The 14,344-nt window shown below is 33.5% G+C and overlaps 1 protein-coding gene across 1 annotated transcript in view; it reads left to right on the forward strand.

Moving 5' to 3' along the window:
- Positions 1 to 9,312: 9,312 nt before the first annotated feature.
- LOC125059285 (protein Wnt-1-like) overlaps positions 9,313 to 14,344 on the forward strand; it is a 72,801-nt gene continuing 67,769 nt past the window's right edge. The window contains exon 1 of the mRNA XM_047663652.1: positions 9,313 to 9,763. Coding sequence (XP_047519608.1) covers positions 9,696 to 9,763 — 68 coding nt within the window. The 5' untranslated portion in view covers positions 9,313 to 9,695. The remainder of the gene's footprint in view (positions 9,764 to 14,344) is intronic.

Genomic DNA, 14,344 nt, shown 5'->3' on the forward strand with positions numbered 1-14,344 from the left:
AGAATTAAATCGGAATATTGATTGTTTGGCCTTAAAAGATAACCAAGGTTGTGACAATGTCAAAAGAAAGACGAAACGTTGCGTTCGATTGCGATTTATTAAACAGCGTATGACGTGACGCATCATGTCATATGTCAACGTGTATTGGACTAGATTTTGTTAGACAATTAAAATCCAACATTATTATGTTATTTTACATATATTATTGTATTTTTTTTACTTCCAACACACAAATATACAGGATTTACAATATTCTTAACATACATATTAATAATAATTAAAAATTGATAAAAAGAAAATTAAAACAAATTTAAAAAGTTTGGTTCCTGTGGCAGTGTACCTTTAATGCTAACACCATTTCCTCGCTGTATTGCGATATTTCTATGTGTGAGGAAAGCACCAATTCGGTCGACACCAGTACTATCTACAAGGCGCCAACTTAAATCTTTAATTAAGTGCAATTGAACTCCACGGCCCAAGAGTCTATTCCAAAGAGAACAAAATCAAAGTTATTTTGTTTTATTTTTCCCAGACACAAATTTTACGGTAAAATAAGTAAACATTAAATGATGTCCTCTCTATAACGACATACATCTATAGTCGAAGTAAACATGTTCTCTTATTAAAGGAATAATAAGGCATATTCAGCTCAGCTACCATTCCAATATTATATTTTTATTTTATTCATACACGATCTTTATTGTCTTGTTTACCCTCAACGGAATTAATTAATATTCGTAATTTGAAATAGAATGTCAATGACCTTTATCTACTGTGCAGACAGCGTAATTCGAAATCCATACGAAAAGCAATAAAACTAGTAATTTACCGGGGCTTGCTCGTATTTTAAGTGATGACTTTTGCACTATCAAAATTAGTATTTTAATTAATTCGATATTAGATTAAATTTGTAATGTAAATAGCATTAATAACTTATAGACTTTATTTGGCACTTTAAATTTTATAAGTGCAATTAATTCAGGTAAGTTTTGTATGTTTATTTTAATTTTATTTGGATCGATTGTAATCTAAACGGAAAAGCATAATATAGAAATTTAATGTAATCAGAATAAGACGCGACATTTAAAATTTTCCAAAATTCAATAGTGACGATTTTCGTTTCCGAGCTTTAAAATTAACATTTCGTCATAGTGAGACGAATAGTGACGGAGAGAAAGAATAGTGACGGATCTGACAAATAGTAAACTTTACAGGGCAGCCATTTCAAAATAATATAATCATGTTAGTTTTTGTCATAATTATTTTAATTCATTTTCTGTTAATTTAATGGGCATACAAGCAAACAAAAGGGTTTGTTTTGAAACAAAATAAAAACAATCGGGAATCGAAAAACGAATTTATCGGGAATCCAACCTACGACCTTATTTAAGAGTAGTAACAATTTATTTTTTCTTTAAATCATGAGTTCTAGTTTGTTTAACGTTTAATTTTTAAATTAATTGACTTATGTTTTTTGTTTCGTACATGTCTTAGCACTGGAGGCTGATCAGCTACTTGCCTATTAGATTGAAACATGATCATGAAACAGATTCTGAGGCCTAGACCTAAAGTGTAGCCCCACTGATTTATTTTCTAAACAAGTCCAAGTCCTCCCAAAATATTTCTTTTCTTAGGTGGAAAATGTGAATATCCTCATAAATTGTATTATAGTTAGCTAAAACCCGAAACATTGGCGAATTACGCAGATAATTCGTGCTCGTACGAGTATACGATACGTACGATATTTTTTTAAAGAGCAGTAATTAGAAAAATCATTGGTCACATACTCTTCTATCGTTCCACTTTCCGCCAATAAACGTAGGTGTATGCCAGTGCTATTTACATATACTTGACATAATTTATTAAAGATATACTTCTTTTGGCGCGTTAGGGAAAAATAATGGGAGTAAATTTTTACGATGCGCGCGCACACCGTCACAAAAAACCGACACCTTGAAGTTAGCATAGTCAACATTTTAAAATAAAGAATGTCCATTTCTTTAATTATGTAGAATATTTTTTTGATATTAAATAAACTTTATTTAACTAGATAATGCATTATAATTTTCAATGTATTAAATACGTTTTTTCTATTGTTAGAGTGGTTTTTTCTGCAAACGTAGAATAAGGCGAAAAATAAAAAATTTAAAAAGATTTTTATCTTTTTTTGCTAAAGAAGTATAACTTAACTAACGCGTGTACATAAGTACACACACATGTTTTTTATATAGAGCAAATCTTTTAAAAAATGAGCGAATACATCCCATTTACCAATTGTATTTGTTGTTATAAAGACTGGCCAGGTTTACAGTTTACACAGTCCTGGAGCCTGACAAAGACAGACCTCTATCCCTCTCCGAGCGCCTTGATCCATCCATCTATCCATCTTCTACCGCATTTACCATGGAGAGTGTTCAGAGGAGTTCGGATTAATACCTGCAGCTGAGTTTCATCATCGGACGACAGTCGTTCCACAACTAAGCGTTTTTAAGGCATGTTTTGCCGCGCACCACCACTATGTGGAACCAGCTGCCCACTGAAGTGTTTCCGAAACAATTCGACTTAGGATCCTCAAGAAAAGAGCGTACCAATAAGGCCGGCAACGCACGCGCGAGCCCTCTGGTATTTTGAGAGTGTCCATGGGCGATATCAATTACCATCAGGTGAGCCTCCTGCCAGTTTGCCCCCTGTTCTGTAAAAAAAATAGCCAATAGTTTTTACACGTATTGATAGCACTAATCTGAAGAAGAAATTAAATGAAATGAACTTAATTTCATAGGCCTAGGATGAATTCCATAACGAAAATCGGCAAGTCGTAGCAAGTTGTATCACTAAAGAATAGTCAGGACAATAAGATAATAAATAATATAAACGGGCTTAATAAATAAGAACAATATTTTTCGATATTGCCTCGATGTCAATAAAGGGCCATTACAAAACAATAAATTATCATTTCTCATTTTATTAACCAAAAACAAAATCATGATTAAACTGTGGCGATACGCTCACTAGAATATTTGGTATTAGATTAATTGTATTACTCCGTGAACTAAATATGTTTAATAGTAGAATATTATCATTTATCCAACACGAAAATATACATGTACATGTTCATATACATGTATTACCAATATTCTTAACCTACATAGTAATAATTATAATAATTAAAAAAACGTTAAAAAGAAATATTTTTTTTAAAAGTTTAGACTTTAGTCCCTAAAATTGCGATTTTTATAGGGGGCAAACGGACAGAAAACTCACCTGATGTTAAGCGATGGACATTCACACTGTCAAGGCTTGATAGTGCGTTGCCGGCATTTACTGAATTTTTACACTCTTAGTTAGGGTCCCTAAGTTCGGAAATACTTCAGTGGGTAGCTCCTATGACAAAAACAAAACAACAAAAAAAATTATATAAAAAAAAAACCAAAAAAGCATGGTATGGTATACATACCATAGTTCCAAAAAATACGCGATTTTTTAGTAGTTATGTATTTCTATTATTATTATAATATTTGTTATTATGTTATTTTTCAACACTAATATTTTAAAGAGAAAAGAAATTTGTTTGTTTGCATTTTATAAGCTTCAAAACTACTAGACAGATTGTAAAAATTCTTACACCTTTAGTTTTATAGTATACCTACCTGAGTGACTAACGCCCGAACCCAATAATTATTAATCCACAATTGTTTTCAATCTGAGATCAGACCGTGACAGTCGATCGATCTCTTATCTACATCCCAATAACCAAACCCTACGAAGACAATCCCTTTTTGGCGACGGATAAAATACTCTTTGTCGTTCCATTTTACAGAGTTTTCACTCAAATTTGATAATCAATTTAAACAAAATAAAGTCAATAAAACCATACAAATAATATAAAAATATACATGTGTTTGTTTAAAACATAACAAATAGTTTTTTTTTTATTATTTAAAAAACCGTTGGTGTAAGTTAAAATAATAACTGTTTAAATCGAGCTTTCGTTAACTGTCATTTTCAAACAAAGGTCTATCCACAGACACCGATCCGACCTCCCATGGATAGCTTGTATCAACAGATGGCTATTACACTCCTTCGATTGGTTATTGGCACACTTGTTACAACATTTGGATTAAGATTACTATCTCCGATGGTGGATTATGGATTGAGATAGGTTATTGGGTTCGGGCGATAGGCTATATGTCACAAAACATTTGAAAATTGGATCGTATTGGACCAGATCGCTAGTAAAGAATAAATGTCTACGAGAGAGATCTTAATGGCACAAGGCGTAGTTGATGCGTAGTATGTTTTAAATTAATTATGAAAAAAAGTATATAATAGGCGGGTTTAATCTTAAGATAGTTACATTCTTATACAAATTATTAAATGGTCAACAGAACAGTACCTCTTACATTAACATTATCGTCCCTTATTCTTTCCCAAGGTTCAAAATCAGCAGAATTTTCCAAATGCCGTCTGCAAAAACCAACCTAGGAGTTCTCATTCGAATTCTTCGCGAATATATTTTATTTTTTTAACATATATGATTACCATAATGCAATATAAAAAAGAAAGATTGTAATGCTATAAATTGTGTATGATGTGCTGAACTTTAATAAATAAATTGTGTTGACGCATTTGAATTTTAGCCAGTTTTACAAGACTATATATATAGTTATACAAATATTAATAATGAATTCTCTATAATGAACATCACAACCCCTAATAAGATACATATTGCATCATTACAAGCAACAGATGCGTCAGTTTAAATAAAAACGATTTGTTTATTTATTTACAAATGAAAATAATCCTAATTGTGTTGAAATAAAACACAAAATTGCTCATTGTACATTTTTGACACGCAAAAATGCATAAGGTACCGAACGGTTAAGCCGCCTTGCACACTGGTGATATCATAATAATTACCTTTATTCAAATACTACATTAAATAACATTTGAGTTTGTTCTACAAGTGAGCGTTTTTTAAGGCTATTTTTTGCCGCGCACCACCACTATGTGGAACCAGCTGCCAACTGAAGTATTTCCGAACCAATTCGACTTAGGGTCCTTCAAGCAAAGAGCGTGCCAATGCTTAAAAGGCCGGCAGCGCACCTACGAGCCTTTTCATTAGTGCTGTACCTCCTTCGGAGTAAAAGCCTTCTCCAAATTCTTCCACTTGTCTCTCATCCTCAACCATCCTCCAATCCTTCAAAAAAACATACTACAAAAACTGTATTTTATGGCGTATTTATAATAGAAGAGTGACAATGAAGAAAACAAGGAGCTCACGACATTTTTGTCTTTGTTGATACAATATAGGCCTTATACTGTAATTTCTTTAGTTGAAAAATTCAATTGTTACTAAGTTCCGACGTTATAAGTATATAAAAAAACCCAGTAGCGCTACAAGCTTTTTAGCTCAGGGCCTCAGGTTTCATTTGTCAATCTAAAAGGCGAGTAGGTGATCAGCCCTCCGTGGCTGACACACGCTATCGACTTTTTGGGTTTAAGGCAAGGTCACGATGTTTTCCTTCACCGTTCGAATGCTATATGCGCACATAGACAGAACTTCATTGGTGCACAGCTGGAGATCGTACGATGTTAGGGTCGCACGCTGAAGCCACTACGCCAACAATGCTTTTACCATACGACATCGAAGGGACTACTCATAGGGTCGTAAAAACCGATAGTCGTAACAGCCGATGACGTTGTTATTAATATTAGGTCCTTACATATGAAATTGGCGTTTTGTATGGGAGGAACAAAAAGTCGAATATTTTTAAATATAATATATTTAATTAATCAAAGTATGAACCATTGTTTTCTATGCACTTTTGCCATCTCATAGGTAGTTCATTGATCCCTTTACTAAAAAAACCAGTCGGACGGGAATCAATAAAATCTGTGAAGGCGATTTGGACTGCCCCATCAGAGTTAAATTTTTTCCCTTGCAAGAAGTTGTCCAAATTTCGAAAAAAATGGTAATCTGTTGGAGCAAGGTCCGGGGAGTACGGAGGATGTCTTAGACATTCCAATTGAAGCTCTTCTAATTTGGTAGCCGTCTGTTGTGCAGTGTGTGGTCTAGCGTTGTCGTGAAGTAGCAGTGGCGTGGAGCGATTGACCAGCCTAGGTTGTTTAGCCGCTAGCTTTTCCATCATGGTTTGCAATTGCTGACAATAGACATCAGCCGTAATAGTCTGGCCAGATTTGAGAAAACTGCAATGAACAATACCGGCACTAGTCCACCAAACGTTTACAAGTAACTTTTTTGGGGTTAATTTTCGCTTGGGGCAGGATTTGGCTGGCTGGCCAGGATCCAACCATTGCGCTGAGCGCTTCCGATTATCGTAAAGAATCCATTTTTCATCACAGGTAATGATTCGGTTTAAAATACCTTCATTATTGTGCCGGTTCAGTAATGTAACGCAGCAGTCGACGCGCGTTTGCCGGTTTGCTTCAGTCAATTCGTGAGGTACCCATCTTTCAAGCTTTTTAATCTTCCCAATTTGCTTCAAGTGAATTAAAACAGTTTTATCACTAACACCGCAGCCTGCAGCTAACTCGGACGTGGTTTGCGATGGATCCGCTTCCACAATAGCCTTCAATACTTCATTATCAACTTGGGTCTCAGGCCGTCCACGGGGCTTGTTCTGCAGGTCGAAATTTCCAGAACGAAAACGTTGGAACCAAAAACGAACTGTGTTTTCTTTTGCAACATGACCGCCATACACATCATTCACCCTTCGAGTCGTTTCCGCAGCACTAGTGCCACGGCGGAACTCGTACTCGTAAATAATGCGATACTTTAAGTTTTCCATTTTGTAAAATGAGTGACGCAAACAGAAAAAAACAAATGAATGACGGTCATCGAAGCACAAATACATGAGTAAATAGCTGTACAAATTTTAATTTGGAATTCTTAACCAAAGAGGAGATATTTGAGGTCAAAGTGGCCAGAACGTAAAACGCCAATTTCATATGTAAGGACCTAATATTATTATTTTTTATGTAATAAAAGGCAAGCGGGCAGGAGGCTCACCTGATGTTAAGTGATACCGCCGCCCATGGACTCACATTGCCAGAAGGCTCGCAAGTGCGATGCCGGCCTTTAAGAATTGGTCCGCTCTTTTCATGAAGGAGCATAAGTCGAATTGGTTCGGAAATACTTAAGTTCCTAATACGTACTTTTATCCGCCGGGAACTTTGATTTTGCTCAATATAACCGGTATGTTGGCAACGATGTCGTCGTAAACGGTTTTGACTCTATATATACATAAGTAAATATTAAGATACTATATATATATATAGATACAACTGGCAGAATATATCGTGAAAATCTTCAAGAACCACACAAAATAATCCATTGCAAGTGTACAATCTGCTTTATACCGTCGGCCACGTTTGATCTCGTTCAATTACAGTTTTACAGCCCATCGTAAACACGGCGAGCAGGTAAGCCCCATTGTCTATTTTTTACCCTCACCCCGTATGCAATTCGCAATAATGACCCAATCCCCATACAAACTAAGAGCCATTTTCGCATAGCTAATTATTAGTATTGAATTGATGAAATTTGTGAAATGTATGTAGCGGTGCTTTTATAATTATAGGTGAATAGTATGTTGAAAAGGTATGATTTAGTTTTGCAAGTGTTTGTTAGGTTAGTGCAAATTTAAACTCTGTAGAACTTACACAATAACAAATGTATATAGAATAAACTTACTACCTAACTACTTGGACGAAAAAACCACATTACAACCTTTTAGGTCTAAGCCTCAGAATTGTGACCATTTATTTCTAATAGACAAGTGGGTAATCAACCACCGTTCACCGTCGATTTTGTTGGGTCGTGACATTGGTTTATTATATTTCTTTATCGTTCGAGTGTTAATAATAACCCGCAAGTCAATTGGTGCACAGCCGGGCTTCGAACTTACAACCTCAGGGCTGTGACAATGTACAGAACAATTTATTATGCATAAAAATACACACCTAATTTAAATGTGGGTGTAATGTTTCAAATTCAAAAGGCGTCTGGACACAGGTGTTGTACCTGTATTCACTGTTCTTCTGATAACATATTATTGTCCCGGTTAGAATTTCCCAGGTTGCCCGACTCCCTAAAAGGCTTAAGGCCGATTTACATTATCTTAGTGTTTAGGAGAGTGCTTTAGGATAGTACTTTAGTTGAAACATGTAAACGCTACTTGCTTTAGTAAAAGCTACGCTAAAGAATTTGCCTTTCAAGTTGTACTAAAGCACTCTCCTAAACACTAAGATAATGTAAATCGGCCTTTACGCAGGTCCATAAAAAGGGCCTCTCATAATGTCTAGTGCACCACTGTTTACATTGATACAGCCCTATGTAGTCCGCGGTGGTGTAATCTCAAATCGGTGATATCAAAAATTCATGACAATAATATACTGTTGTGTGTAACGCGAATGGACTATTATAAAAGACATCAGCTTATGAGATATCTAAGCCCGAGGGTGCTTTTATAACCCCAAATGTAAGCCGTAGGACTGTTTATCATTTTAAATATATTATTATTATTTTAATTTCACCATTAAAATCGATATATAACTTTACTATTTGAATTCATCAAGTTCTTGTACACATCTTCCTTCGTTAACTTGAAAATGTATGACTATACTTATAAAGCAGTTTCCTTTTTGCTTATGAAAGCACTTCGTCTCCAACCATAACCTATAGAACTACTTGTACAATTAAAACCTTTGTACGCTGTCTACCTTTCAAACTTATCACTCTAGAATTTTCTGTCGATCATACTTAAAAGGTTTCATTACTTTAATGTCGCTGCGAACATAGTGTCTCCGATAAAATGCAAAATACCTAGAAGCATGTCAACATCCACTTAACAGTTCAATGCAAAACTCGAATTATCTTATCCATAATACTCGTTCATGTTGTATTCGATTTTAATTATAATATATGCGGACGCTTAGCCATTCGCCGAGATATTTTACTGATTTCCGCAATAAATTCCTACTAACTGAAGGTTTATGAACGCATTTAATCGTCTTTAGATGGAATTTGCAAATAAGTGACAGTATTTTCGCATCGCATAGTGACATAAGCCCGCAATTTATTATCTGTAGACGCTGGGCAGCTTTTTCGATGGCGCGTTTAGATTTGAAAATCGAATGCTTTGTTTTTTGTTTGCAAATTTCTTTTGTGTTGCCAGTATAGTGGTGAGGGCTTTTAAGGATGAACTCGTGCAGCGTATTGCATTTACACGCCCTCCAGAGCGACCCTTCCCCTTACAGCGAATCCTATGGAATACTTACAAACGACTTAAAAGCAAGCCAGTCTGGTTTTGTATTTCCAAGCGCGCGGGTTGCGAGCGCGTCGGCAACTAGATCGACTACCAAGTCTTTCGAATTTCATAAAAAATTTGATTCTTTTTTTAATAATCCGCTATTCGATTTTGCGGTTTTGTTTTTTTTCGTAGACCGAGTTTCGCATCGGCCGGGAACTTTCACAAAGTTTGTTTTAAAAGTTTTTAGTTTATTTTTGTGTTTTTGAAAATTGTTTTATACTATTGGTTTGTGTTTGGGCAGTGATTTGTTATTTTTTGGGATGTAATGAAAGTTTTTGTTTTTTGGAGTTTTGCGGTGGCATAGTGTCGTGAACTTTCGAAAAGTGTTAAGGAATTTTCTTTTGGCTCTATCAACAAAGCGCAATGATGTTGTTTTGGAAAATCTTATGCACTTCAATTTTATTAGTGCAGGCGGTGACGGCCAACTGGTGGTAAGTCATTACAGATAAGATTTATATTTTTATTTTTTTTATCTATATTACAATATAGGTTTAAATTGCTGTATAAGCCGGCGCTCGCGCGTGCCCCATCGAAGAATTAGCCCTCGAGGATCTTGGTACCAGAATTCCTTGAAAATGAATTCGATTAAATTAAATAATAAAATAATAGCCAAAATCATCTTACATATTATTACAACTTATTAGTTTTTGAGTGCCTCTTTATGCAGTTATAGTATATTTTAATCCAGTAAAAAGCAGCAAACTTACAGATACATGTTATTCGTTTGAAAGCTTTTTAAATGATTCGTAATTATATGTTCCACATTCTTGGTTATAATATTAATAAAGTCACTTTAATTAAATTTTTCTATATCATGATTTTATAGAATTTTTGTCTATCAAATTGGCATTAAGATGCGTAAGCTCAAACGATTTTAATCACTCTGTTACGCATAGTTTTACAGTTATATTAATTTCAGCTAGCTCAAGTTAAAAAGTAGCCGTTTAACGCTTTAATGCAAGACAAGTTAAAAATCTTGTATATTTTGTTATATTAGCATCTTATTGATCTTTAAATAAATAATTGATCAAAGGGAAAAGCAAATTTTATTTTAAATAAAATTAAGCATTAATTTATTTATGATGTTAATAATAAATACTAGATATATTATTTATTTTATTTATTTGCTCAACGGTAAAAATACTTTAAGTATTTATTTAAGCAAATTTTAAATGGATATTAAATTTTATATAAGTTGATTTATCATGTGTAATAATAATTATGGTAAACTATCCTATGATTACGGGTGTAGACAAAAGACGCTAATTTATAAAAAAGTATATACCTATGTATATTCCAAATTCAAAATTCTAACCGACGTTTAAGATAACTAAAACACAACAGCAAAATACACTTATAAATATAATTTGTCTATAGAATGGCGCACTAATCTATGAAAAAATGATTAATGATTTGCTTTACCTAATTAAAAACCTTTTTTGGTATTAATCGAGAGTTTTAGTTATAAGGTTCAAATCTTATGACGTTAAGGAATGTTACTTTCAAGGTATTTAATCGAATTTCTACACCGAATCATTTTGTTCAATTAGTGAGTGTTTTTTTAAACAGCCATGATAATGTTAAGAATTTTTCCTGTTTTTATAAGTAAATTTAAAAATGGGTATCTCTAGATGTACTACTTCGAAAATTATTAATAATATATTAGTAGGTAAGTATTAAAAATATTAAAAATATATTTGTAGGTAAGTATTTTGCGACCTATTCAACAATTAATCAGTCGATTTAGATAACATACATTCGTACATACATATTTTATATATCAGGACCAATCTATAATTTTATTATTATTAATAATAGTAATATTTAGCTAACTTTGCCTGTGTGTATGTGTGTATTACTATTACATATAAAATGTTTTTATTTTAAGATATCATGTATCAACTTTTAACAAATCAATAATAACAGTATAGTTCAAACTTTAGTAAATTGTTAATCAATTTTTCACATAACAGTTCATCATAATATATAGCAAATAAATGATTATGGGTATTGGCAAAAGGAATGATTTGTTAAAAAGAGTCTAATAGGTTTGACTAAACCATAATACAGACAAATATAGAGAACACCAGGGCTCAATTGTTTCTTTCCATGAGTTTATGCCGTAAATGTTTGATTCCTAGCAAAATAATATCCGATAGAACTTGGCTATAAAGAAAAAGTATTACTCGGTTAAAAATAAGTAAATTTAACTTTTCAATAAAATAGGGTACGCACCCACTAACACAGGCATATGGGTGCGTTGCGGGCCTTTGAGAGAGGAGTGGGCTCTTTTTTAAATACATACTTAGAGGTCGTATCTACTTGGGAAGTGCTTCACTGAGATCCGATTCCACAAAACACTAGGCCGCAAAAATAAATGCCATCAAACATAGCTTTCAGTCTACTAAGCTCAAATTTGTCGGACAATATGTTAATAACTTCATACCGTTTTTTAAAATAACGCAAGCGAGCTTACAGCCATAAAGAGGCCTGTGTTAGTCGGTGCGTTGCGGGCCTTTGAGTGAGGTGTCCTTTTTTAAATAGAGGTCGTATCTCCTTGAAAAGTTCTCTACTGAGAGTTGATTCCACAAATGACTTTAAGCTGAAATTAAGAGTTATTTGTAAGTATGAGATGATAGATTTTTAAAATTTGTCTTTATAGTAGTATCTACATCGCATATAAAATAATACGAATCCAAGTTTAATTAAACAATCATTACTTTCTTAAACGAAGCTGGAATCGCTGGTTAGGACAAAGAAACGTGGAGAGAAATCAAAATTAATAAAAAAAATGCAATAAATTTTAATTAAAAAAGCATTATTATTATTATCGGAAACGTTTTACGTAACACCAAACAATACGAGCTCCTTCAACTAATACAAGGCAAAGTGGCAGGTAGAAGGACAGACCGCCGCAAACGCAATCTTCGTTGAAGAATCTTAAGAGAATGGTGTGGTCAAAGCACCAAGTCCTTAGTAGCGCGTTATCCAAAATTAAACTAGCCATGACGATCGCCAACCTTCGCAAGGAACTATGCACTATCAGAAGATTATTATTGTTGGTAACTGTTTACTTCAGCTCAGCATCGATTCATGATCCTGGTACACTGTCGCACACGGGGCTAGCGAACACAGTTTTTAGTGGGTTATTATTGTGTGTAAATTTGTGGGTTATTCTTGAACTCCACGGCCCAAGAGTCTCTACTCCAAAGGGAACATAATCGAAGTTTGACCTTTAAATCTCTACTGTACAAGCATTACATATTCACATGGCATCCCTATCAAAATTTATCAATTATCGTGACTCGTGTCCTATCCGTTGCCTTTGTTTGTTTTGTTCTTTTCTTTATGAGAAAGTATATATATTGCACTTCTAGCACTTATTTAATGAATTTTTCCTAAAAAGCATGGAAAAGATATCTCCAAACCCATAAGGCCGCGCGTTACTTATTATTAATAATAATTTTATTTTTGCAATGTGTCAAAGAAATACTTCACTTATCCATTACGAATTATTTTTAGCCGTTACTTTGCGATTAAAAATAGTTGAAACATAAATAATTTTCGTGTTTACATTTAGCAACAATGTTTGACAGATGTTTTTAAAAACAAAACACGATTTACGTGGCTTGCTCAACTGAACTCTTTAGTTTATGGTCGGAGTTAATAAAGGTTTTAATAAATGGTATAGAGGCCTTATACCTCAATTATTTTTAATTTAACAATAGTTGTTGATAAGTTGGATAATTTTTTCTCCAGACTAATTATTTATTATATATTTTTTTTATTATTATAACTTAGAGACTTATTGAACTTTGATTCATGAAAGTTTTGGGACTGAACAACTTCTATTTTTTTTAACTAAACAAAAGAAAAATGACGTTTCAAAACTAAAGATTGACATCAAATTTTGAGGTTATATGTTTTGAGTCTAAACTTCCGACAATGTTTATTATTAGAATTTAAAAACCTTTTTAAGTCTTATTCTCAGATTTCTGTATCTATTTCATGATCATTTGTCAATATAATAGGCAAGTATGTGATCAGCCTCATGTGCGACACACACCGTCGACTTTTTCTGTGCAGTAAGCCGGTTTCCTCACTATGTTTTTCTTCACCTTTCGAGCAAATGTTGAATGCGTACATAGCCGACGATTGAACCTACAACCTCAGGGATGAGACTCGCACGATGAAGCCGTGTGGCCAATAATCCTCAAGAGATTGTAATATTTTTATTGCACTATAAAATAATTTAAGATTTAAAACCGTAAGTTCTCTGTTTACAAATAGTCTAACAAAAGGCGGCGAAAGTTATTTTGTACGGTACTCTTTTCAGCGATCGACAACCTTTTACAGATCACGTTTGTTAATAATAGTTTAATATGTGGGCTTCACAAGTATGTCGCGAAATGAACCCAAGATTTTGTCTCTTATTAATGTAATTCCTTGTTTAAATCGTGTTAATTCAGACATAAAAGTGGTACATTCAGATTGATTAATTAGAAAAACAACCGCACAATCAGTCATAAAAATAGGCATGCAAATGTCATATTAATAATCGTGATAAGATATATATACAAAACTTTTTCGTAATAAATAACAATAAAAAAGTCACCTATCAGAGGAATTTTGGTTTTGTTTCATTATGGGACTTATAAATTCTGTTTTTTTTTTAAATTTCATGTTATACAAACCTTGTCTTGATGAGAAAGAACACAAACGATTATCCAATTTGGTTCATCCATTGTGGTTGTGTTAATACATTTTTTATACCTAGCTATAAATATGACAGGCACAGTAGGCTGATCACCTACTTGTCTATTAGATTGACAAATGATCATGAAACAGATACAGAAATCTGAGGCTCAGACCTAAAAATTTATAAACGATGATAAAATTTAGCTGGATAATTAGAATAATACTCTATATTTTAAATTTATAAGAGCCTATTTTCTATAGTCTCTTATTAAAAGCAGAATTGATACAGTGTAACTCAAAATTGCAAGCTCAAT

The sequence above is a fragment of the Pieris napi genome, chromosome 19, assembly GCF_905475465.1.
Source record: "Pieris napi chromosome 19, ilPieNapi1.2, whole genome shotgun sequence".
Taxonomy (NCBI): Eukaryota; Metazoa; Arthropoda; class Insecta; order Lepidoptera; family Pieridae; genus Pieris; species Pieris napi.